Source organism: Mobula hypostoma (assembly GCF_963921235.1).
Source record: "Mobula hypostoma chromosome 8 unlocalized genomic scaffold, sMobHyp1.1 SUPER_8_unloc_2, whole genome shotgun sequence".
In the NCBI taxonomy this organism is placed as follows: Eukaryota; Metazoa; Chordata; class Chondrichthyes; order Myliobatiformes; family Myliobatidae; genus Mobula; species Mobula hypostoma.
In genome coordinates, this window is record NW_026948125.1 from 680,970 (window position 1) to 708,427 (window position 27,458).

The following is a 27,458-nucleotide window of genomic DNA, read 5'->3' on the forward strand; positions in this document are numbered from 1 at the left end:
GAAATTTGGACATTTACCCCTAGACAACGATAGAGCTTGATTGATGCTGTTATCTTAATTCTGTGCACATGTGTGTTTATCATTGCTGAACTGTTGCATTTATTATCCTTTCGATTACTGTGTTGCTCGTTTCTTTAATAAAACTTTCTTAGTTCTAGTACTCCAGACTCCAACTGAGTGATCCATTTCTGCTGGTTTGGCAACCCAGTTACGGGGTACGTAACACTCTGAAGAAGGCTGGGTTGGAGGACAGTCTGCTGTCAGACTGGCAGTGAGGAGGGAGTGCTGTCCAAGGCACGATGAGACAGGATCGCTGTGAGGTGGCAGAGAGGAGGGTGCACCATGAGGAGGGAGCGCTGTGGGTGTGAGGAGGGAACACTGTGGGAGGAGTGAGGAGGGAACACTGTTGGAGTGGGTGAGGAGGGAACACTGTGGGAGGAGTGGGGAACACTGTGGGGGGGTGAGGAGGGAACACTGTGCGGTGGATGAGGAGGGAGTGCTGTGGGAGGGGCAGTGAGGTGGGAGTGCCATAGACTCGTACCTGTTGCACCTCTGATAAAGGATCTTTGACCCAAACAAGCATTCTTCTGTAGAGCTGCTGTCTCTCAGCCCCAGACACCCGGTTTAGATTTCAGTCTCCTGAGCTATGTGTGTGTGTGTGTGTGTGTGTGTGTGTGCATGTGCACGTGTGTGTGTGTGTCGGAGGCCATCAGTGTGTCTGTGTAGACTCTGCCCCAGACAGTCCTTCCAGGTGAGGCGACACTTCACCTGTGAGTTGGCTGGGGTGATATACTGCATCCGGTGCTCCCGATGTGCCTTCTATATATTGGCGAGACCCGACGCAGACTGAGAGATCGTTTTGCTGAACACCTACGCTCTGTCCACCAGAGAAAGCAGGATCTCCCAGTCGCCACATATTTTAATTCCACATCCCATTCCCATTCTGACATGTCTATCCACGGCCTCCTCTACTGTAAAGATGAAGTCACACTCAGGTTGGAGGAAAAACACCTTATATTCCATCTGGGTAGCCTCCAACCTGATGGCATGAACATTGACTTCTCTAACTTCCGCTAATGCCCCACCTCCCCCTCGTACCCCATCCGTTATTTATTTTTATACACACATTCTTTCTCTCTCTCTCTCCTTTTTCTCCCTCTGTCCCTCTGAATATACCCCTTGCCCATCCTCTGGGTCACCCCCCCCACCTCATCTTTCTTCCCGGACCTCCTGTCCCATGATCCTCTCATATCCCTTTTGCCAATCACCTGTCCGGCTCTTGGCTCCATCCCTCCCCCTCCTGTCTTCTCCTATCATTTTGGATCTCCCCCTCCACCTCCAACTTCCAAATCCCTTACTCACTCTTCCTTCAGTTAGTCCTGACGAAGGATCTCGGCCTGAAACGTCGACTGTACCTCTTCCTAGAGATGCTGCCTGGCCTGCTGCGTTCACCAGCAACTTTGATGTGTGTTACCAGGATGTTGCCTGGACTAGGACTCTATTCCCCAGATGGATAAGATTTGATGGAGGTGTACAGGAGCGTAAGAGGGTTATGCACAGGATGAAAACACACTCTCTTTTTCCCAGGACATAGATGGCAGAGGTTTAAACTCAGAGGAGAGAGATTTAAAAGGGGCACCAGGGGAAGCTGCTATACGCAGAGGCTGGTATGTATTTGGAAACTGCCAGAAATAGTGGTTGAGACAGGCACATCAACAATATTTAAAAGCCCATTACATATGTTCATGGAGAGGAGACATTTAGAGAGTTATAGATCAAATCCAGTAGCCTGGGACACACTTGGGTTGTCTTCTGTGAGGGGAGATCTGATAGAGGTTTATAAGATTTTGAGAGGCATAGATAGAGTGGCCAATTGGTATCTTTCTCCCAGGGTTGAAACAGAGAGCATGCATTGAAGGTGAGAGGGTGGAAGGTTTAAAGTGAGGGACAGACAGACAACACACAGGATCGCTGGAGACTACAGAGACCATAAGACCATAACACGCAGGAGCAGAAATAAGCCATTCAGCCCATCGAATCTGCTCCACTATTTCATCATGGCCGATTTACTTTCCCTCAACCCTGTAATCTTTGACACCCTTATGAATCAAGAACCTATGAACGCAAACACGAGAAAATCTTCAGACGCTGGAAATTCAAGCAACTCACACAAAATGCTGATGGAACGCAGCAGGCCAGGCAGCATCTATAGGAAGCAGTATAGTCTCCGTTTCGGGCTGAGACCCTTCGTCAGGACTAACTGAAAGAAGAGATAGTAAGAGATTTGAAAGTAGGAGGGGGAGGGGGAGATCCAAAATGATAGGAGAAGACAGGAGGGGGAGGGATGGAGCCAAGAGCTGGAAAGTTTTTTTTCTTCTCTCTCTGTCCCTCTCACAATCACTCCTTGCCTGCTCCCCATCTTCCTCTGGGCTCCCCTTCCCCTTTCTTTCTCCCTAGGCCTCCCGTCTCATGATCCTCCCCCTTCTCCAGCTCTGTATCCCTTTTGCCAATCAACTGTCCAGCTCTTGGCTCCATCCCTCCCCCTCCTGTCTTCTGCTATCATTTCAGATCTTCCCCTCCCCCTCCCACTTTCAAAATTCTTACTATCTCTTCTTTCGGTTAGTCCTGACGAAGGGTCTCAGCCCGAAACGTCGACTGTACCTGTTTCTATAGATGCTGCCTGGCCTGCTGCGTTCCACCAGCATTTTGTGTGTGTTGCAAGAACCTATGGACCTTGCTTTAAATGGCATAATGATACTATTACAGCTCAGGATGTCAGAGTTCAGAGCTCAATCCCAGGGAGTCCCTGTTTGTCCTCCCTGTGGAACGTGTGTGATTTCCCTAGGTGCTTCCGTTGCCTCCACAGTCCAAGGATGCACTGGGCAGATGAATTGGTCATTATAAGTTGACTTGTGACTAGTTTGTGGTGAAATCAGGGTTGTTGGGAGTTGCTGGGTAGCATGGCTTAAATGTGCTATATCTCACGATTAGTAAATAAATAAATATACACATTAACTTAGCCTCCACTGCTGTCTGTGAAATAAATTCCACACATTCACCACCATCTGGCTAAATAAATTTCTCCTCGTCTCTGTTCTAAAGGAAAGTCCTCCTATTCTGAGGCTGTGCCCTTTGGTCCTGGATTCTCCCACTAAAGGAAACATCCTCTCCATGTCCACTCTATCTAGGCCTTTCAATATACTATAGTTTTAACGAGATCCTCTCTCTTTCTTCTGAACTCCAGCAAGTTCAGGCTCAAAGCCATCAAATGCTCTTCATATGATCTCATATGAGATCAGTTTCATGAGCCTTCTCTGGAATTCTCTGGAGCATCTCTCCAATTCCAGCACACCCCTTCTTTGAAATCGGGTACAGTACTCAAACTGCGGTCTGATCCATGCCTTAAAAAGCTTTAGCAGGCACTCGAAGGGTTGTAAAGTCAGGCAGCTCCATCACAGGCACAAACCTCCCCACCATCTTCAAAAGCAGATGACTCAAGAAGGCGGCTTCTATCACTGGCCTTTGACCATCTGGGACATGACCTCGTTTCATTACTATCATCAGTGAGGACCTGCAGTCAGTGATTCAACAGCAGCTTCTTCTCCTCTGCCATGAGATTTCTGAACGGTCTGTGACCTATGAACTCTACCTCACTATTTTGCTCTGTTTTTAAGATCATAAAACTATAAGACATAGGAGCAGAATTAGGCCATCCAGTCTGCTCCGCCAATCCATCGCGGCTGATCCTGGATCCCACTCAACCCCACCCACCTGCCTTTTCGCCATATCCTTTGATGCCCTGACCGATCAGGAAATGCGTTAAACATACCCACGGACTTGGCCTCCACCGCAGTCTGTGGCCGAGCATTCCACCCTGGCTGGAAGGATTCCTCCCCACCTCTGTTCTAAAAGGTCATCCCTCAACTTTGAGGCTGTGCTCTCTTTCTTGCACTGTTTATTGATATTGCAGTTGATAGAAATTTTACGCCTTGCTCTGTACAGCTGCCACAAAACAGCAAAAGCCACACTGTATGTCAGGGACACTAAACCTGTCTGGGATTCCACACACCCAACTGAAGCCAAGGAAAATTGGTTTATAATTGTCCCATGCAGCTCTGGATCAGTACATGACATGGAAGGCTATAATGCAATGTGGGTCGATGGAACCAGACATGGAGTAGATGGGCCAAAGGGCCTGTTTCTAGTGCTCTGTGACTCTGTATTCTGCGGTTCAGTGGAAAACTTTGTTTTGCATACCATGCCGATAGATAGTTCATGGCATCAGTATATTGAGGTAGTACAAGGACAAACAATAACATGCAGTGACACTGACACAGTGAGGTAGATTGTCAGGTCAAGAGTACATTTTATTGTACTGGGTCCTGCCAAAGGGTCTGGGCCGAAACCATGCTGCCTGCCCTGCTGAGTTCCTCCAGCATTGTGTGTGTTTATGGTCCTGGCGATCCGTCTACAGACCTATAACAGCAGGTAGAAGCTGCCCTTCAGCATGGTGGGACGTGCTTTCAGGATTTTGTGTCTGCTGCCCGATGGGAGGGGAGAAGAGAGAATGTAGATGGGTGAATGAGGTCTTTGATGATGTCGGCAGCTTTACCCAGAGGGACAGGAGTAGGCAGAGCCCACGGAGGGGAGGCTCGATTCCGTCATGAGCCGTGCTGGGTCAACACAAATGTCAAGTGCTCACAGCGTTGCTTATCTTCAGTGATCAGCCTTGTGAGTGCGGCTCAAGGACCGCAGGGTTTCATCGCTTTCGTCCAAAGACTCGTTTCTTGCGGGAGTTCACCTACCGAATGGTGTGAAAACTATTCAAGGAAATGTACGTTAAACAAAAAGCAAACTGCAATCCTGCGCAGACGGCTCGTGAGCACAGTAATGGGAATGTCTCTGCGTGTTTTGCAATCTCGTGGGCGGAGTCTCCGTGCTTTAAAGTTAATATATCGGACGATCTCTTCCATTGCCCGATGTCTCGGCGTGACTCGCCCTCCCTCTGACTCCCTGTTCTCCAGGTTTGAAAGGTAAGTGCCCCTCTGGGACAGTTCGACCGACTGAAAGTACCTCCCTTCACGCTGCAGCTTTCAGGCCGGACTTTGGCCGATGCGGAAGCGCTCCAGCTCGCTGGATGTGAACTTTGGGGCCGTTGCCCGCCGAGGGAGGGAAAGAGGGAGGTGGCGGTGGGGGGAGTGACTGAGTGTGTGTGTGTGTGAGAGAGAGAGAGAGAGAGAGAATGAGAGGGAGAGAGTGACAGTGAGAGTAAGAGAGAGAGCGAGGGAAAGAGGGAGAAAGAGAGAGAGGAGAGGGAAAGAGACATTGTGTGTGTGTGTGTGTGAGAGAGAGAGAGAGAGAGAGGGAGAGAGAGGGCGAAAGAGAGAGTTAGAGTGAGAGAGAGAGGGAGGAGGAAAGGGAGAGAGAGGGAGAGAAAGTGAAAGAGAGTAAGGGGGAGAGAGAGGCCAAGAGAGTGAGTGAGAGATTGAGAGAGAGAGGGGGATAGAGTGAGAGAGAGAGAGAGAAAGGGAGAGGGAGAGAAAGAGAGGGCGTGTGAGAGAGAGATAGAGTGAATAGAGAGTGAGAGAGAGAGAGAGAGAGAGAGAGAGAGAGAGAGAGAAAGAGGAGAAAATAAATTAGGTCCGGTCTTGTTCTGAAAACCGCTCTGGCGTCTGTCTGTCAGTCTGGGAATATTGTTAAGTGACCGGTTTAATCCCTTCTTTTGCGGAAGTTTGATCAGTTTTGTTCACGGGATTTCACCGCAGTTTTACCAGATTTGCTGAGGTACTGAGGTTTATCTCTCTCTCTTGTGGTTGCATGCAGGATTTGCTCAAATTCGGAGGAAGGGTTGGAGAGAGGAGAAAGTTTCTGAACTTTCGTGGAAGTTTCACTCTGATTCGATCCACATTCTCAGCGAGACGAACCCAGCGCTTCTGTCCGCCCCGCTGGAGAAGGTGAGAGAAGCTTAACCGCCCCCTCCTCTATCGAACCGCCGCTTTCGCTGATGCTCCGCAAGTCACCACAGCGCGTCCTGTGGAGGGGTCACATTGCGGCCACTGTGGGGGGTGTTGGCAGATGGACGGATGGGAACCCGATCCAGCGGGTTGATCTGTCCCTAGGATGGTGCGGAGTTTTCTTGGGTCTGCCCGTCCTTCAGTTCCAATGGTCCCGAAGAGCAGGCGATCTCCCGATCTCCCAAGACCGAGGAATTTCAACCTCCTCCGTATCTCCCCTTGTTCGGATGTACCAGACCCCGTAGCTTATCGGTCCAGGAGCCCTGGAGCACGACCTCCTTTTCCTTTGCATTGTTGTATTTCAAAGTCATTTCAACTCCTCGGACCTACCCAGCCAACACACTTTTCGTCCCTCTTCGCTCCGGGAGAGGGCTCAGGAGCTTGAAGACTTGTACGGCCAGATTTGGGAACAGCTTCTTTCCAACTGTGATAAGACTGGTGAACGGATCCTGACCCGGATCTGGACCGTACCCTCTAAATATCCGGACCTGCCTCTCGGTTTTTTTTTTGCACTACCTTACTTCCCATTTTTCTATTTTCTATTTATGATTTATAATTTAAAATTTTAATATTTACTAATTTTAATGTAGCCCCCCCCCCCCCCCAGCCACCCTCAGGGTTGCTCGGCTCGCTGTCGTCTAGGGAAACAGCCTCGGCCCCGCCAAACTGGATAACTCGTTTGTGTGGATGCTGTATGAGGTACCCCACCCCGCCCAAATAACAGACAATACACCAGATGCAATTAAATGATATACAGTTTATAGATATTACTGGAACTATATAATTAAGAAAGAATAAAATATAAAAGGAAAATAAAAGGCGCCAAACGTATCAAAGTTCAATCTCTTCGTGCACAAAAACCGTTGGAGCTCAAGGACCTTCTTCACCCTGAGACCCCCTCGGACCACCTCGACCGGCCGCCTGGGACCAACAACGGTGGTCGACCAGACGCTCCACACGAGTCCGTCTCCGTCTCCTCGCCGAACGTCCCGCTCGGGGTCCGACCCCGTTAGCGGACTCACAGCACCTCATCCATCCTCTGTCTCACTCTCCCGCCTTCTGCCCCAAAACCCCGCGCATACAGTATCTTCAAATACACCAAAACCATAACAACTATCCCAATTGGTTAATAGCACTCTCTTATCACACACTAGAGTAAAAAAACAAACTGTTAGCGCAAACTTTCTCAGCGTTTAACACAACAAAGCCGCATTCCCCAGATTAACATAACAAAGACGCCATTTTAATTAGCCTCCGCAGAAACATAAAAATCGAAACCCCCTTACATTAACTATCTTTAATAACTTTAATATTTAATATTTGTAATCCAGGGAGTGTGAAACGCAGAATCAAATATCGCTGTGATGATAGTACGTCCTAGTACCAATTGTTTGGCGACAATAAAGTATAAAGTAAAGATCCGGGCTGGCATAATGGCACAGCCTGGGTCCGAATGTACCCCCTTCCCGCTAAGGAGACCTGCCGGCAGGTGATAAATGAGACCAGGTGAGGGGGAAGTTAGGTGGGTGGGGAGGGTTCTGGTCCTGATGAAGGATCTCGGCCCAAAACATCAACTGTTCATTCCTCTACATAGATGCTGCTTGGCCTGCAGTATTTTGAGTGCGTTGCTCTGGGTTTCCAGCATCTGCAGAATCTCTTGCCTTTGTCTCTGCAGTTTCTTACGTTCATGGACAGAGGGGTTATGTATTTGGATGAGATGTTTTCTGTGGCACATCTGTGACAATTTAGTGTGTGTGCCATCCAGTCAGATCATTCCATACCTACACTCAATGGCCATTATACCTCGTTAATGAAAATAGCTAATCAGCCAATCTCAATGCTTAAAAAACATGCAGACGTGGTCAAGACATTCAGTTGTTGTTCAGACAGAGAATCAGAATGGGGAAATATGATCTAAGTGACTTTGACTGTGGAATGATTGTTGGTTTGGATGGAATGGTTTGAGTATTTCAGAAATTGCTGATTTCACACACTACAGTCTCCAGAGTTTACAGAGTATGGTGCAAAAAGTTTTTACAAAAGTCGTTCCGTGGGTGAAATGCCTTGTCAATGAGAGAGGTCAGTGGAGAATCACCAGACTGGTTCAAGTTGACAGGAAGGTGACAGTCAGTAACTCAAATAACCAGCATTACAATGCTGGTGAAAAGAGCTTCTCCAAACACACAACACATTGAACCTTGAAGTGGATGGATAGAGTAACAGAAGTCTACAGCTGGTTCCACTCCGGTAGCTAATGAAGTGGCCAGTGAGTATGAACTTATGTTGACATAAATTATACGCAATTGATACCACAGAATACACAAAAATAAACATAACAGCATCAGTGGAAGTTGAGAGTAATAGAGTCTAAGGCAGTGTTTGAGATTTTTCAGGTCAGATGGCAGTGTGGAAGAAATTGCTGAACCTTGAGGTGAGGCCCCTATACCTCCTGCCCGATGGGAGCACTGACCAGTAGGCACAGCCTCGATGGTGGATGCCAGCTTCCTGAGAACCACCTCTTGTAGATAGATGTCCTGAGTAGTGGGGAGAGATGACTCCAGGATGGAACTGGCTAGCCCTACTAGTCTCTGTAGTCTCTTGTGATCCTGTGTTTTGGAGTTTCCACACCAGGCCATGATGCCACCAGTCAGAATGCTCTCCGCTCTACATCTGTAGATGATTTTCAGAGTCTTTGATGACAAACCAAACCTCGAAAAACATACAGAGATGCTCTCTTTGCATTTATATGCTGGGCCCAGGATAGATTCACTGAGATGTTGGCACCCAGGAACTTGAAGCTGGTCAAACTTCTTCAGAGGCTATGGAAATTTGGTATGTTCCTGTTAAACCCTCACTCATGTTCACAGATTCACCACAAAGAGCATCCTATCTGAATGCATCACGTCTTGGGATGAAAACTGCTCTGCCCGTGACCACAATAAATTGGTGAGAGTTGTGGGCACCGCTCATCACGTCACGGAAACCAGCCCCCTCTCCCTGGACTCTCTACACTTCCCACTGCTTCAGTAAAGCAGTCAGTGTAATCGAAGGCCCCCACCCACCCAGACAGTCTCTCTTCTCTCCCTCCCACTGGGCGGAAGATGCAGAAGCCTGAAAACGTAGCACTGGGCCCAGGGGCAGCTGCCACCCTTCTGTTATGAGATGATTGAACGGTTTCCCGGCAGGATGAAGTGTACTCCTGTGCTCACAATATAATCCATTATGGACTTGCATCTTACTGACCGCCTGATCTGCACTCTCTCTGTAACTGTAACACTTTCTTCAGCGTTCTGCTATTGTTTTCCCTTCTACCACCCCGGTACAGAGTCATAGAGGTCTGCAGTACAGAAACAGGCCCTTTGGCCCATCTAGAAATGCTATCCTGTGTAGTTCCATGGACTTACACCTGGACCAAAGCCCACCATAACCCTTCAATCCATGTACTTATCCAAACTTCAACATGTGACGATAATAAACCAATTTATCTTGGCTTCAGACTGATGTGTGGAGCAACAATTGGCCAGGTGAAAATAGATATTTACAAATTAAACTTTTATCCCTTTCATAAACAGTCATTTTATAAACATACACAGTACTATCCAAAAGTCTTAGGGACATACACATCGAGCCTGGCTGCCTAAGACTTTGGCACAGCACAGTAGTAATGTTACTGTTCTGCTGCCACAAAAAAGCAAATCTCATGACACAAGTGAGTGATGATAAACCTGATTCTGATCAGGGTCTCTTTTGTGGACTGCGAGTGGGAAGGGGACAGGGAGAGGGGAATCATGGTTGGGAAAACGGGAAGGGAGAGGGGAGAGACCAGGAGGCACCAGAGAGATATTCTGTAATGATCAATAAACCAACTGTTGGAATGAAATGACTTGCCTGGTATCTCCAGGCTCGGAGTGTCTGCATCCGCACCACTATTCCGTCCCTGGCACTCCGTCTCTGCCACCTGTCCCACATCCCTCCCACGGCGCTCCACCCTCAGCATTCCCAACATCCTTTTCTCCTGCCAGATTTACAAACTTGCTCTTTGCTCCACGTTGACAAACACGGTACTGTGCAAATGCTAGCTCAATATATGTCTCTTTTCAATATTTAGGTATATTTACAAATCCTTTCTCTGATCTTGATGGTCTTAGATGTGAAAGGGTTTCACAGTATAAAGACAAGAGATTCAGCAGATGGTGGAAATCTGGAGCAACACACTCAAGGTGTTGGAGGAACTCAGCAGCTCAGGCAGCATCTTTGGAAATGAATAAACATTCAAACACAGCTGTTTTCTTCAACCCCATTCTCCACTTCTCCCACATCCCTTAACCTTCTCACCAACCAATCTCTGATGTAAATATACCCAATGACCTGCCTCCACATCCATCTGTGGCAATGAATTCCACAGATTCACCATCCTCTGACTAAAGAATTCCTTCTCATCTCTTTTCGAAATGGATGTTCTGCTATTCTGCGGTTGTGTCCCCTGGACTTAGACTACCCCACTGTAGGAAACAACTTCTGGACGTCCACTCTATCTAGGTCTTTCAATATTGAGTATATTTCAGTGAGATCCTTCCTTCTTCTCCAAAACGCCAGCACCGGGGGAGAGGAGAAGAGGGGATGAGGGAGGGATGGTGGGAGGAGGATGTCTGGATGGGAGATTGCATGAACCTGGCTGCTGTTAACTGATATTCTGTTCCCTCAGAATGCCGGTACTGATTCTGACCATGTGTCTGACCATCGTCACCGCTGCAGGTGGGTGTTGCTTCTGGTCCTGTGGGGTGGAGAGATGAATTATCCCAGACACCACCGCCCCGCAAGGGGGGAGGAATAGGGGCTTGAATGGTCGTGGGGGGAGCAGAGTTAATCACGAGGGTCAAAGGTACTCAGAGGGAGGGTGATGGGGAGAGGGGAGTGAAAATAGTGGGGTGGGGTAAACACTTCCTCTACCCCACTAGGGAGTTGTTCTGGTCTGGGACACCAGGGGGCAGATCCAATGGGATCTCTGCAGCATGGGTGAAATCGGAAAAGGAAGGAGGTAATGAGAGGAGGTAGTAAGTTTTTCCCTCTCCTCCTTCTTACCCTCTGTCCTTCCTCTTCTCTTACTTCCCCTCCACCTCTTTGGTTCACCCTCTTTCCTCCCTTTCCCTCCTCTCCCCCTTTCCCCTCTCCCTCCATTGTCTCCATCCCCCACCCCCCTCTCCCCAACCATCTCCCCTCCCCTTTTCCCCTCTGCCCCCTCCCCTCTCTCTTTCTCCCTTTCTCCCTCTCCTTTTCTCCCTCTCTCCCTTCCCGCTTCTCCCTCTCCTCTCTCCCCTCCCTCCCCCATCTCCTCCTCTCTTCCCCTGGATTGACCCATTATGATACTCTCCTGATTGGTCTAGTGTTTGGATTGACCCATTATGATACTCTCCTGATTGGTCCAATGTTTGGATTGACACATTATGCTACTCTCCTGATTGGTCCAATGTTTGGATTGACACATTATGCTACTCTCCTGATTGGTCCAATGTTTGGATTGACACATAAGGAACACTCTGCCCTGATCTGTCCAAACTTTGGATGGGTTCATACAAATGTTCTGTTCCTGATTGATCCGAACCTCGGACAGTCCCTTTGCTGAATTGGCCCGTGAATGATATCCTATCCTGATTGGTGGGTGGGGTGAAGCGAGGCCCAGAATTGAACTGATTGTCTCTTTGCCTGCTCCCTCCCCAGAATCTGCACTGCAACAAGTCACAGGGACGTTCGGAAGAGAGGTTACCCTGCCCTGCCAAGGCACAGCCACATACAGGCGGGTGTACTGGCAGAAGAGTGAGCCCCCGAGCACCAGGGAGAAAGTGGTGAATGCTCGCTGCCTCCCTTCAGAGCCATGCTTGGAGCTTGTTGACCCTGCTTATGCCAACCGCTCTGAGATCCTCGCCAACAGCACCACAGGGAATTTCTCCCTGCTGCTCCGTGATCTCGTCGTGGCTGATGAAGGGGTGTACAAATGCATCCTCCAGAGCAATGGAGTCATCTCTCAGAGAATGGTCAACCTCAGTATCGAAGGTAAGGCTGGAGGAGCCCTTGTCATAATCAGTTCATTCATCCCAGGATGTCATTTTAGGAAGGCTTTCCCCTGGCAGAGGTGTCTAAAGTCCTGGGCTCTTCAAGGGGTCATATTTTCTCCTTGGGGAGTGCATTGGGATGTGGAACACTCTCTCTGAGGGGGAGTGGGGGAGAGAGGTGGAGAGGGAGAAAGGGAGGCAGAGACTCTCACCAAGTCAACAAAGTATAGCGTGGTGGTTTAGAGTGCCAGAGGTTACCGATTGGGGGAGTTAGATTCCCTGTTGCTGTCATTCGTTCTCCTCGTGACTGTGTGTCCTGGTTTCCCCCTGTGCTCCAAAAATGTACGGATTAGAGTTAGTAAGCTGTGGACACACTATGTAGGCCCCATAGCTTGGCGATCCCTGTGGGCTGCCCCCAGCACATATAGCCATATAACAATTACAGCACGGAAACAGGCCATCTCGGCCCTTCTAGTCCGTGCCGAACTCTTACTCTCACCTAGTCCCACCGACCTGCACTCAGCCCATAACCCTCCATTCCTTTCCCGTCCATATATCTATCCAATTTAACTTTAATTGACAACATCGAACCTGCCTTAACCACTTCTGCTGGAAGCTCGTTCCACACAGCTACCACTCTCTGAGCAAAGAAGTTCCCCCTCAAGTTACCCCTAAACTTTTGCCCTTTAACTCTCAACTCATGTCCCCTTGTTTGAATCTCCCCCACTCTCAATGGAAAAAGCTTATCCATGTCAACTCTATCTATCCCCCTCATAATTTCAAATACCTCTATCAAGTCCCCCCTCAACCTTCTACACTACAAAGTATAAAGACCCAACTTGTTCAACCTTTCTCTGTAACTTAGGTGATGGAAACCCAGGTACCATTCTAGTAAATCTCCTCTGTACTCTCTCAATTTTGTTGACATCTTTCCTATAATTCGGTGACCAGAACTGTACCCAATACTCCAAATTTGGCCTCACCAATGCCTTGCACAATTTCAACATTACATTCCAACTCCTATACTCAATGCTCTGATTAATAAAGGCCAGCATACCAAAAGCTTTCTTCACCACCCTATCCACATGAGATTCCACCTTCAGGGAATTATGCACCATTATTCCTAGATCCCTCTGTTCTACAGCATTCTTCAATGCCCTACCATTTACCATGTATGTCCCATTTTGATTAGTCCTACCAAAATGTAGCACCTCACATTTTTCAGCATTAAACTCCATCTGCCATCTTTCAGCCCACTCTTCTAACTGGCCTAAATCTCTCTGCAAGTTTTGAAAACCTACTTCATTATCCACAACACCACCTATCTTAGTATCATCTGCATACTTCCTCATCCAATTTACCACCCCATCATCCAGATCATTAATACATATGACAAACAACATTGGACCCAGTACAGATCCCCGAGGCACACCTCTACACACCGTCCTCCAATCTGACAAACAGTTATCCACCACTACTCTCTAGCGTCTCCCATCCAGCCACTGCTGAATCCATTTTACTACTTCAATATTAATACCTAACGATTGAACCTTCCTAACTAACCTTCTGTGTGGAACCTTGTCAAAGGCCTTACTGAAGTCCATATAGACAACATCCACCGCTTTACCCTCGTCAACTTTCCTAGTAACCTCATCAAAAAATTCAATAAGATTTGTCAAACATGACCTTCCACGCACAAATCCATGTTGACTGTTCCTAATCAGACCCTGTCTATCCAGATAATTATATATCCTTGGACTATTTTAGTTGTTGACACAAATGATGCATTTTACTGTATGTTTCGATGTGACCACGACAAATAAAGCTAATCTTTATCTGGATGGACGTTGGAAGGGCTGAGGGAGAGATGGGGTCAGAGTGGGAGTGGGATGGGTTAGGTCAGCAGGTACACAGCCGGCTGAATGGCCTGTTTCATTGTGGTGTGATCCTAGGACTCAGTGGCTAAATGTATCTGCTTCTCCCCAAGGCCACTCTCTCAGCACTCAATGGTGTGCGCTGTCAGGAATTTGTTTCTTATTTCACTGATTCCTCCCTTTCCTGAATTAGCGGAGAATGTTCCATGAACACTGCCCCTCATTCTCTACTCTTTCCTGAATTAGTAGAAATTGAATTCCATGAACACTGCCCCTCATTCTCTACTCTTTCCTGAATGAGTAGAAATTGAATTCCATGAACACTGCCCCTCATTCTCTGCTCTTTTCTGCATTAGTGGAAACTGAATTCCACACATTGCCACACACATCAAAGTTGCTGGTGAACGCAGGCCAGGCAAAATCTCTAGGAAGAGGTACAGTCGACGTTTCAGGCCGAGACCCTTCGTCAGGACTAACTAAAGGAAGAGTTAGTAAGAGATTTGGAAGTGGGAGGGGGAGGGGGAGATCCAAAATGATAGGAGAAGACAGGAGGGGGTGGATGGAGCCAAGAGCTGGACAGGTGATTGGCAAAGGGATATGAGAGGATCATGGGACAGGAGGCCCAGGGAGAAGGAAAAGCTGGGGAGAACCCAGAGGATGGGCAAGGGGTATAGTGAGAGGGACAGAGGGAGAAAAAGGAGAGAGAGCGAAAGAATGTGTGTATATAAATAAATAACGGATGGGGTACGAGGGGGAGGTGGGGCATTAGCAGAAGTTTGAGAAGTCAATGTTCATGCCATCAGGTTGGAGGCTACCCAGACGGAATATAAGGTTGTTCCTCCAACCTGAGTGTGGCTTCATCTTGACAGTAGAGGAGGCCGTGGACAGACATATCAGGATGGGAATGGGACATGGAATTAAAATGTGTGGCCACTGGGAGATCCTGCTTTCTCTGGCGGACAGAGCGTAGGTGTTCAGCAAAACGATCTCCCAGTCTGCGTCGGGTCTTGCCAATATATAGAAGGCCACATCGGGAGCACCAGACACAGTAACACACATTGCCCCTTGTTCTTTACCACTCCTTCACACTGCAGTTCAGTTCCCCTTGCTTACTGAGGGAGATACAGCAAGCAGTACACCCACGCTGCCCTCTGTGCCACGCTGCCCTCTATGCCATGCTGCCCTCTGTGCCCTTGCTGCCCAGCACCTCCAAACAACCCTGATTTAAACCCACACTAATCATGGGACAATTTACCTCTGTGTTTGGGCTGTGGGGGGAGCCTGGAGCGCCTGGGGAAGACCCACACATTCCATGAGGAGGAGTTTCTGAGACTCCTTACAGAGAACTCCAAACTCCAGAATGTCCCGAACCACACTACAGTGGCTCTTACTGATGAAAGTCCTTGACAAGTAGGACTACAGAGAGCCCCAACAGAGTTTCCATGTACAGTCACAGAGCAGACTGCCCACAAGCAGGTCCTTGGGCCCAAGCAGTTCTGCTGACCAGGATGACCACCTATCTAGTCCCTATCCCTCCACGTACCTGGAAAATGCTCCTTATATGACACTGCATCTGCCTCAACCACCTACTCTTATCAAATATACTCATCACCCTTTGGGTGGAAAGATTGTCCCTCAGTTCCCTATTTAACCTCTCCCCTGTGTCCTGTATTCTTGATACCCCAACTCTGAGCATTCACCCACACATGATTTTAAACAGCTCTCACTCTCCTACGTTCCAATCATTAAAGCTCCAACCTGCCCAACATCTCTCCATAACTCAGTCCCACAGCACTTTGTAATCTCCTCTGTACTCTTTGTTGTCATCTCAACTACGACTGTACAATCAAATGTGTCCCCATGATGTTGGACAAACTGATCAATCATTTCAGCTCCCCCTGTGGTGGGGATGGTTGTGGTTAGGACTCCCCTACCCTGGGGAAATTGTGTCCATCCACCTTTTCTCTGCTCCTTGTAATTTTAAACATCTCTATATGGTAGCTCCTCATTCTCCTACAATCCAAGGAATAAAAACCCAGCCTGACTGACCTCTCCTGGTAACCTGGACTCTCTAGTCCTTGTAAGTCCATCTCAGAGGCCTTCATCTTCTCTACACTCTTTCCAGTTTAACACTGCCACTCCTACAACAGGGGAGAAATGAACAACAGGTTCAGTGTGTGTACAGTAAAGGGAGGAGGTGAATGAAACAGAGGGAAGGACAACTCGAGGACAAAGAGAACCTGGGGGTCAAGGACGGAAAGGCAAACCTGTTCCCCACTTGGCGCTCTGTGACCCATGGAGAGATGTTGACCTTTCACTGATAGTAATACCAATCTAAACCTTCCCCCTCACTTCTTCCATCCATAGGTCCATCTCAGAGTCGTGTCTATGTTCCTGATGTATCTATCACTTCCACCACAGCCGGCAGGGCACCCACCACTCTGTGTGAAGAGCATTTGAAATCTTCCCCCTCGTATTAGCCATTTCTGCACTGGAAAAATGTTTCTGGCCCATTTGATCTTTGCCCCTTAATATCCTGGACACCTCTAACAAGTCACCTGTAATCCTCCTTCGGTCCAAAGGGAAAAGCCTGAGCTGCTAATAATAACAACACTCGACCCCTTCCTCCATGGAAAATACTGCAACAGTACGACCCCAGACCATCTCCCGCAGAAAGAAACAGTCACATTAAAAATCCCCGACCGTCTCAAAGGTGACCTTCTGCAAAGGTGTAATAATAACAGGGCTGTCATGGTGGGAGATTTTAATTTCCCAAATATTGATTGGCATCTCCCTAGAGCGAAGGGTTTGGATGGGGTGGAATTTGTTAGGTGTGTTCAGGAAGGTTGCCTGATACAATACGTAGATAAGCCTACAAGAGGAGAGGCTGTACTTGATCTGGTATTGAGAAATGAGCCTGGTCAGGTGTCAGGTCTCTCAGTCTTTCAGAGATAGTGGAGATAGTGGAGATTTTGGAGATAGTGATCACAACTGTATCTCCTTTACTATAGCATTGGAGAGGGATAGGAACAGACAAGTTAGGGAAACATTTAATTGGAGTAAGGGGAAACATGAGGCTATCAGGCAGGAACTTGGAAGCATAAATTGGGAACAAATGTTCTCAGGGAAATGTACGGAAGAAATGTGGCATAGGTACGTTCCAGTGAGACAGGGAAAGGATGGTAGGGTAAAGGAACTACGGTGTACAACGGCTGTTGTAAATCTAGTCAAGAAGAAAATAAAAGAAGAGCATACGGAAGGTTCAAAAAACTAAGTAATGATTGAGATCTAGAAAATTATAAGGCTAGCAGGAAGGAGCTTAGGAGAATGAAATTAGGAGAGCCAGAAGGGGCCATGAGAAGGCCTTGGTGGACAGGATTAAGGAAAACCCCAAGGCGTTCTACAAGTATGTGAAAAGCAAAAGGATAAGGAGTGAGAGAATAGGACCTATCAAGTGTGACAGTGGAAAAGTGTATATGGAACCGGCGGAGAGAGCAGAGGTACTTAATGCATACTTTGCTTCAGTATTCACTACGGAAAAGGATCTTAGCGATTTAGCTATTGTAGGGATGGCTTGCAGTGGACTGAAAAGCTTGAGCATGAGGAAGAGGATGTGCTGAAAGCATCAGGTTGGATAAGTCACTAGGACTGGATGGGATGTACCCAGGCTACTGTGGGAAGTGAGGGAGGAGATTGCTGAGCCTCTGGCAATGATCTTTGCATCATCAATGAGGATGGGAGAGGTTTCAGAGGATCAGAGGGTTATGGATGTGGTTCCCTTATTCAAGAAAGGGAACAGTGAGAGCCCAGGAAATTATAGACCAGTGAGTCTTACTTCAGTGTTGGTAAGTTGATAGAGAAGATCCTGAGAGGCAGGATTTACGAACATTTGGAGAGGCATAATATGATTAGGAATAGTCAGCATGGTTTTGTCAAAGGCAGGTTGTGCCTTACGAGCCTGATTGAATTTTTTGAGGATGTGACTAAACACATTGATGAAGGAAGAGCAGTAGATGTAGTGTATGTGGATTTCAGCAAGGCATTTGATAAGGTACCTCATGCAAGGCTTATTGAGAAAGTAAGGAGGCATGGGATCTAAGGGAACATTGCTTTGTCGATCCAGAATTGACTTGCCCACGGAGGCAAAGAGTGGTTGTAGACGGGTCATATTTTGCATGGAGGTTGGTAACCAGTGGTGTGCCTCAGGGATCTGTTCTGGGGCCCCTATTCTTCATGATTTTTATAAATGATCTGGATGTGGAAGTGGAAGGATGGGTTAGTAAATTTGCTGATGACACAAAAGTTAGGGGTGTTGTGGATTGTGTGGAGGGCTGACAGAGGTTACAGTGGGACACTGGTAGGATGGACAACTGGGCTGAGAAGTGGCAGATGGAGTTCAACCCAGATAAGTGTGAGTGGTTCATTTTGGTCGGTCAAGTATGGTGACAGAATATAGTATTAATGGTAAGATTCTTGGAAGTGTGGAGGATCAAAGGAATCCGAGTCCATAGGACACTCAAAGATGCTGCACAGGTTGACTTTGTGGTTAAGATGGCAAATGGTGCATTGGCCCTCATCAACTGTGGGACTGAGTTTAGGAGCTGAGAGGTAATATTACAGCTATATAGGACCCTGGTCAGACCCCATTTGGAGTACTGTGTTCAGTTCTAGTCGCATCACTACAGGAAGGATGTGGAAACCATATAAAGGGTACAGAGGAGATTTACAAGGATGTTGCCTGGATTGGGGAGCATGAAAAAACACAACAATAACAATCCCAACACCTCCCCACAGAAAAAACAGCAATAATAACAATCCCAGACCCCTCCCCACAGAAAAAACACAACAATAACAATCCCCGACCCCTCCCCACAGAAAAAAACACAATAACAATCCCCGATCCCCTCCCCACAGAAAAATACATGACAATGACAATCACCGACCACTCCCCACACAAAAAAAACAGCAACAATAACAATCCCCAACCCCTCCCCACAGAAAAAACAGCAACAATAACAATCCCCGACCCAAACCACAGAAATACACACAATAACAATCCCCGACCCCTCCCCACAGAAAAAAACAGCAACAATAACAATCCCGATCCCTCACCACAGAAATACACACAATAACAATCCCCGACCCCTCCCCACAGAAGAAAACACAACAATAACAATCCCCGACCCCTCCCCACAGAAATACACACGACAATAACAATCCCCGACCCCCACCGCACAGAGCAAATAGCAACAATAACATTCCCCGACCCCTCCCCACAGAAAAAACAGCAACAATAACAATCCCCGACCCCTCCCCGCAGAAAAAACAGCAACAGTAACAATCCCCGACCCCCTCCCCAGAGAAAAAACAGCAACAGTAACAATCCCCGATCCCCTCCCCACAGAAAAGATAACAATAATAACAATCCCCGACCCCTCCCCACAGAAAAAAAACAACATTAACAATCTCCGAGCCCTCCCCACAGAAAAACCAGCAACAATAACAATCCCGATCCCTCACCACAGAAATACACACGACAATAACAATCCCCGACCCCTCCCTACAGAAAAAAAACACGACAATAAGAATCCCTGACCCCTCCCACAGAAAAAAACAGGACAATAACAATGCCCGACCCCTCCCCACAGAAAACAATACAACAATAACAAACCCCAACCCCTCCCCACAGAAAAAAACACGACAATAACAATCCTCGATCCCTCCCCACAGAAAATAAACACGACAATAAGAATCCCTGACCCCTCCCACAGAAAAAAACAGGACAATAACAATGCCCGACCCCTCCCCACAGAAAACAATACAACAATAACAATCCCCGACCCCTCCCCACAGAAAAAAACACGACAATAACAATCCTCGATCCCTCCCCACAGAAATACAGGAACAATTGCAATCCCCGACCCCCACCCCACAGAAAAAACACAACTATAACAATCCCCGACCCCTCCCCACAGAAAAACCAGCAACAATAGCAATCTACGACCCCCTCCCCAGAGAAAAAACACGACAATAACAATCCCCGACCCCTCCACACAGAAAAGAACACAACAATAGTAATCTCCAACCACTCCCCACAGAGAAAAACACAATAACAATCCCCGACCCCTCCCCACATTAAAACAGCAATAATAACAATCCCTGAACCCTCCCACAGAAAAACACAGCAACAATAACAATCCCCGACACTTCCCCGCAGAAAAAAAACACAACAATAACAATTCCTGATCCCTCCCTACAGAAAAAAAACATGACAATGACAATCCCGGACCCCTCCCCACAGAATAAAGCACGACAATAAGAATCCCTGACCCCTCCCACAGAAAAAAACAGGACAATAACAATGCCCGACCCCTCCCCACAGAAAAAAACACGACAATAATAATCCCTGACCCCTCCCCACAGAAAAAAACACAACAATAATAATCCCCGACCCCTCCCCACAGAAATACAGCAACAATAACAATCCCCGACCCCTTCCCACAAAAAAAAACACGACAATAACAATCCCTGACCCCTCCCCACAGAAAAAAACATGACAATAACAATTCCCGATCCCTCCCCACAGAAAAAACAGCAGCAATTGCTATCCCTGACCCCCTCCCCACAGAAAAAAACACGACAATAACAATCCCCGACCCCTCCCCACAGAAAAAACAGCAACAATGACAATCCCCAACCCCACCCCACAGAAAAAACAGCAACAATAGCAATGTACGACCCCCTCTCCAGAGAAAAAACACGACAATAACAATCCCCGACCCTTCCCCACAGAAAAGGATACAACAATAGTAATCTCCAACCACTCCCCACAGAAAAAAGCACAATAACAATCCCCGACCCCCACCCCACAGAAAAAACAACAACGATAACAATCCCCGACCCCTCACTACAGAAAAAACAGCAATAATAACAATCCCCGACCCCCACCGCACAGAGCAAATAGCAACAATAACAATCCCCGACCCCCCCCACAGAAAAAACAGCAACAATAACAATCCCCGACCCCTTCACGCAGAAAAAACAGCAACAGTAACAATCCCCGATCCCCTCCCCACAGAAAAGATAACAACAATAACAATCCGCGACCCCTCCCCACAGAAAAAAAACAACAACATTAACAATCTCCGAGCCCTCTCCACAGAAAAAACAGCAACAATAACAATCCCGATCCCTCACCACAGAAATACACACGACAATAACAATCCCCGACCCCTCCCTACAGAAAAAAACACAACAATAACAATCCCTGACCATTCCCCACAGAAAAAACAGCAACAATAACAATCCCCGACCCCTCCCCACAGAAAAACCAGCAACAATAGCAATCCTCCACCCCCTCCCCAGAGAAAAAACATGACAATAACAATCCCCGACCCCTCCCCACATAAAAGATAACAACAATAACAATCCCCGACCCCTCCCCACTGAAAAAAACAACAACATTAACAATCTCCGAGCCCTCCCCACAGAAAAAACAGCAACAATAACAATCCCGATCCCTCACCACAGAAATACACACGACAATAACAATCCCGACCCCTCCCTACAGAAAAAAACACAATAACAATCCCCGACCACTCCCCACAGAAAAAACAGCAACAATAACAATCCCCGACCCCTCCCCACGGAAAAAACAGCAACAATAACAATCCCCGACCCCTCCCCACAGAAAAAAAACAACAACACTAACAATCCCCGACCCCTCCCCACATAAAAAACAGCAACAATTACAATCCACGACTCCTCCCCACGGAAAAAACAGCAACAATAACAATCCCCAACCCCTCCCCACAGAAAAACCAGCAATAATAGCAATCTACGACCCCCTCCCCAGAGAAAAAACATGACAATAACAATCCCCGACCCTCCCCACAGAAAAGAACACATCAATGATAAACCCCAACCACTCCCCACAGAGAAAAACACAATAACAATCCCCGACCCCTCCCCACAGAAAAAACAGCAACAATAACAATCCCTGAACCCTCCCACAGAAAAACACAGCAACAATAACAATCCCTGACACCTCCCCGCAGAAAAAAAAACACGACAATAATAATTCCTGACCCCTCCCTACAGAAAAAACATGACAATAACAATCCCGGACCCCTCCTCACAGAAAAAAACACGACAATAAGAATCTCCGATCCCCTCCCCACAGAAAAAATAGCAACAATAACAATCCCCGACCCCTCACTACAGAAAAATCAGCAAAAATTACAATCCCCGACTCCTCCCCACAGAAAAAAGTACAACAATAACAATCCCCGACCCATCCCCATAGAAAAAACAGCAACAATAACAATCCCCGACCCCTCCCCACAGAAAAAAAACAACAACACTAACAATCCCCGACCCCTCCCCACATAAAAAACAGCAACAATTACAATCCACGACCCCTCCCCGCAGAAAAAAAAACACGACAATAACAATTCCTGACCCCTCCCTACAGAAAAAACATGACAATAACAATCCCGGACCCCTCCTCACAGAAAAAAACACGACAATAAGAATCCCTGAAACCTCCCACAGAAAAAAAACACGACAATAACAATCTCCGATCCCCTCCCCACAGAAAAAATAGCAACAATAACAATCCCCGACCCCTCACTACAGAAAAATCAGCAAAAATTACAATCCCCGACTCCTCCCCACAGAAAAAAATACAACAATAACAATCCCCGACCCATCCCCATAGAAAAAACAGCAACAATAACAATCCCCGACCCCTCCCCACAGAAAAAAAACAACAACACTAACAATCCCCGACCCCTCCCCACATAAAAAACAGCAACAATTACAATCCACGACCCCTCCCCACGGAAAAAACAGCAACAATAACAATCCCCGACCCCTCCCCACAGAAAAGAACACATCAATGATAAACCCCAACCACTCCCCACAGAGAAAAACACAATAACAATCCCCGACCCCTCCCCACAGAAAAAACAGCAACAATAACAATCCCTGAACCCTCCCACAGAAAAACACAGCAACAATAACAATCCCCGACACCTCCCCGCAGAAAAAAAAACACGACAATAACAATTCCTGACCCCTCCCTACAGAAAAAACATGACAATAACAATCCCGGACCCCTCCTCACAGAAAAAAACACGACAATAAGAATCCCTGAAACCTCCCACAGAAAAAAAACACGACAATAACAATCTCCGATCCCCTCTCCACAGAAAAAATAGCAACAATAACAATCCCCGACCCCTCACTACAGAAAAATCAGCAAAAATTACAATCCCCGACTCCTCCCCACAGAAAAAAATACAACAATAACAATCCCCGACCCATCCCCATAGAAAAAACAGCAACAATAACAATCCCCGACCCCTCCCCACATGAAAAACAGCAACAATTACAATCTCCGAGCCCTCCACATAGAAAAAACATGACAATAACAATCTCAGACCCCTCCCCACAGAAAAAGCACAATAACAATCCCTGAAACCTCCCACAGAAAAAAAACACGACAATAACAATATCCGATCCCCTCCCCACAGAAAAAATAGCAACAATAACAATCCCCGACCCCTCACTACAGAAAAATCAGCAAAAATTACAATCCCCGACTCCTCCCCACAGAAAAAAATACAACAATAACAATCCCCGACCCCTCCCCACATAAAAAACAGCAACAATTACAATCCCCGTCCCCTCCCCACGGAAAAAACAGCAACAATAACAATCCCCGACCCCTCCCCACAGAAAAAAAACACAACAATAAGAATCCCTGACCCCTCCCACAGAAAAAAAACAGGACAATAACAATCCCTGAACCCTCCCACAGAAAAACACAGCAACAATAACAATCCCCGACACCTCCCAACAGAAAAAACATGACAATAACAATTCCGGACCCCTCCTCACAGAAAAAAACGACAATAACTAAACCGGACCCCTCCCCACAGAAAAACATGACAATAACAATCCCCGACCCCTCCCCACAGAAAAAAACACGACAATAACAATCCCCGATCCCTCCCCACAGAAAAAATAGCAGCAATTGCAATCCCTGACCCCCTCCCCACAGAAAAAAACACAACAATAACAATCCCCGACCCCTCCCCACATAAAAAACAGCAAGAATTACAATCCTCGACCCCTCCCCACATTAAAACAGCAACAATAACAATCCCCAACCCCTCCCCGCAGAAAAAAAACACAATAACAATTCCTGACCCCTCCCTGCAGAAAAAAACATGACAATAACAATCACGGACCCCTCCCCACAGAAAAAACACAACCATAACAATCCCCGACCCCTCCCCACAGAAAAGAACACAACAATAATAATTCCCAACCACTCCCCACAGAAAAAAGCACAATAACAATCCCCGACCCCTCCCCACATTAAAACAGCAATAATAATAATCCCTGAACCCTCCCACAGAAAAACAGCAACAATAACAATCCCCGACCCCTCCCCGCAGAAAAAAAACACAACAATAACAATTCCTGACCCCTCCCTACAGAAAAAAACATGACAATAACAATCCCCAATCCCCTCCCCACAGAAAGAACACAACAATAACTATCCCTGACTCCACCCCACAGAAAAAATCAGCAACAGTAACAATCCCCAACCCCTCCCTACAGAAAAATCAGCAACAGTAACAATCCCTGACCCCTCCCCACAGGAAAAACAGCAACAGTAACAACCTCTGACCCCTCCCCACAGGAAAAACAGCAACAATAACAATCCCCAACCCCTCCCCACAGGAAAAACAGCAACCGTAACAATTCCCGACAGGTGAAAATGCCGTTGTCCTGGCACAGATGCAGGATGCTGGTCCATTGTGTCTGTCCGCTGACCAGGTTCAAACACCTGCACCTGGATGCTTCAGTCTTTCCCGTTGCTTCGAGATGGAGTTGTTCATGACTCCGTGTCCGGTCATTGTTGTTTTCCACAAGTCAGCTTGCGTTCTTGATCCTTTTCCGGTGTCTGATCTCTACGAGGCAGCACTCCGGACGTACATAGTGGTGACTCCTTCGATTGAGATCCAAACTCCACACCCGGGCACTAAGACGGATAATACAGAAAGAACACGCAGAATAACTGCAAAGGTGTTTGCACGGAGTCGTTGTTTGCTGGTACCTGGAGCCACCTCCACTTATGGTTGATTTCTGTTTCCCCAGCTGAATACAGCCAGCCAGAAGTGAGGCAGTTGCCCCTTGATGATGTCCGGACCGGTAACACGGTGAACCTGATCTGCACCTCCTCGAGCGGGTATCCCCTCGCCACACTCCACTGGGTTAAAGAGAGCACTGGGGAGGCCCTCGGCAAAGGCCACAATCTCACCAGCTACAGCCAGGACCACTGGAGGATGTACCAGTTATACAGCGAGCTGCAGCTCCCGGTGGATCATGGCCCCATCTCCTGTTTGCTCAGGACCCGGAGGGGCAAGGTCCTGCCCTCTGCCCAATTCACGGGTAGGTGAGGGTGTGGGGAGGGCTGGGTTAACTTGGGGGAGATATGGGGGTCAGTGAAGAGGGTGGGCACTGAGGAGGGAAGTAGGGAATGGGAGTGGTGAGGAGGGAGCACTGTTGGAGTGGGGAGAGCTGGTGAGGAGAAGTGCTGTGGGAGGGGTGAGGAAGGAACACTGTGGGAGGGGATGGTGAAGAGGGAACACTGTGGGAGGAGGTGAGGAGGGAACGCTGTGGGAGGGGGTGAGGAGGGAACACTGTGGGAGGGGACGGTGAAGAGGGAACACTGTGGGAGGGGGTGAGAAGGGAACGCTGTGGGAGGGGGTGAGGAGGGAACACTGTGGGAGGGGTTGAGGAGGGAATGCTGTTGGAGGGAGTGAGGAGGGTGTGCTAAGGGAGGGAGTGAGGAGGGAGTGCTCAGGGTGGGTTGAAGAGGGAACGCTGTGGGAGGGAAGAGACCTGGCTGACATGATATCTCTCTAATTCTCCAGCAGCCAGCGAACGTCTGAATTCATTGGGTCAGACTGACGCCATTCATGGAGTGTCTGGGGGGCAACCAGGCTTCGGCCAGCTCAGTCGCACCGTTGTCATCATTATCTCCATCCTCGCCTGGATCAGCCCCTAGACTCGATGGTGAACTGGACCCAGAGCTTTCTGTCTCCTGTACCCCTCTCCTGTCCCTCACCACCCAGGCACCCTGGGGCAGACAGTGACTGAGGTGTGCCCTGCATGAGGCTGTCACATTAGTGGGGGGGTGGGGGTGGCTTCTGAGTCCAATTACCCCCCCCCCACCTTCACAGATTGACCCTCCTCCCAGGGAGAGTGGTCTCGGAGTTACGGATTCCAGCAATCGATGTGAATGGAGAGAGTACGCCATAGCAGGGTGAGAGTACTTTAAACCAGAGTAAAGGGAGGATTTGTGGTACCTCCTACACCTCCCCTTCTCTGGTCCCTACACCTCTCTCCTTCTCTGTGACCTCCTTCCCCCACAAGTGAATCATCTCAACAGACTGGTCCTCACCATTGCCCATTGTGGTTAGCGTGACACTTACAGCACCAGTGACTGGGATTCAAATCCCACAGCCGTCCCTGAGGAGCTTCCAAGATCTCCCCATGATTGCGTGGGTTTCATCCAAGCGATGAAAGTCTCCTCATACTTTGACGATGTACATGTTGGAGTTAGCCATTTGTGGGCACGTTACGTGGGTGCTGGAAGCGTGGTGACACTGGCAGGCTGCCCAGCACATTGTTGATGCAAATTCCTTATGTTAGGCAGAGGAGGTGGAGCGAGGTGGGAGATGGGTGAAGGAGAAGCCTGCCCCTTGGGCTGGTTCCTGAGCTGTGCTCCAGATGGACCCAGTCCTCAGTGGAGAGACCTTCACTGCGGTTGGTGTAGGTTGTTGAAACTTGTGCCTGAACCACTTTGTAAATCACTGGGGATTTATTGTCTCCCACTGGATCACATAACTTGTTTGGACTTTATGTTTACGTGCAATAAAATTAATTTTACTTTTTGTGATAAGCTGTCGATATTTCATTGTGAAATCTTCCATTCCAGACAAATCTTCCTTCATTCATCCTATCTACAACCCCAGACCTTGCCGTCTCAGATAACCTCATTACCTCACACGGTGTCAATATCAATATCAATTTCTCACCTATCTTTCTATCATGATCTGCCACCAAACTGCCCCGTCTAAATAAAAACCCACCTGGTTTTTATTCAGTGACACAGTATCAACATGGGTTAATCCTAGGGTTGGACCAATCAGGGACATGATATCAGCATTGGTCAATCATAGAACTGGACAAATCAGGAACATGATAACAGCATTGGTCAATCCTAGAGTTGGACAAATCAGGAACATGATAACAGCAAGGAAAAATCCTAGGGTTGGACCAATCAGGAACAGGATATCAACAAGAGACAATCCAAGGGATGGATTCTCAGGGATATGATATCAGGATAGTCTGATTGGATCAGTCAGGGACAGGATAAAGTAATGGTCCAATTCCACAATTCCAGGATTGGGCAAAGTATGGATAAGATATCAGCATGT

At 47.7% G+C, this 27,458-nt stretch overlaps 1 protein-coding gene across 4 annotated transcripts; it reads left to right on the top strand.

Moving 5' to 3' along the window:
* Nucleotides 1-4,435: 4,435 nt before the first annotated feature.
* On the top strand, nucleotides 4,436-26,889 carry LOC134341177 (CD276 antigen-like). Of its 4 annotated transcripts, none has more exons than XM_063038983.1 (6): nucleotides 4,436-5,033; nucleotides 5,824-5,954; nucleotides 10,720-10,769; nucleotides 11,733-12,065; nucleotides 25,111-25,404; nucleotides 25,890-26,889. In XM_063038983.1, the coding sequence occupies exons 3-6, from the start codon at nucleotides 10,721-10,723 to the stop codon at nucleotides 26,021-26,023; spliced, it is 810 nt and encodes a 269-aa protein (XP_062895053.1). In that variant the 5' UTR covers nucleotides 4,436-5,033; nucleotides 5,824-5,954; nucleotide 10,720; the 3' UTR covers nucleotides 26,024-26,889. The 4 variants fall into 4 exon arrangements, with proteins under 4 accessions (XP_062895053.1, XP_062895051.1, XP_062895050.1 ...); XM_063038984.1 differs by lacking the exon at nucleotides 4,436-5,033 and adding an exon at nucleotides 5,239-5,695; XM_063038981.1 differs by lacking the exon at nucleotides 4,436-5,033 and having other exon boundaries at nucleotides 5,233-5,954; nucleotides 25,893-26,889.
* The last annotated feature ends 569 nt before the right edge of the window (nucleotides 26,890-27,458 follow it).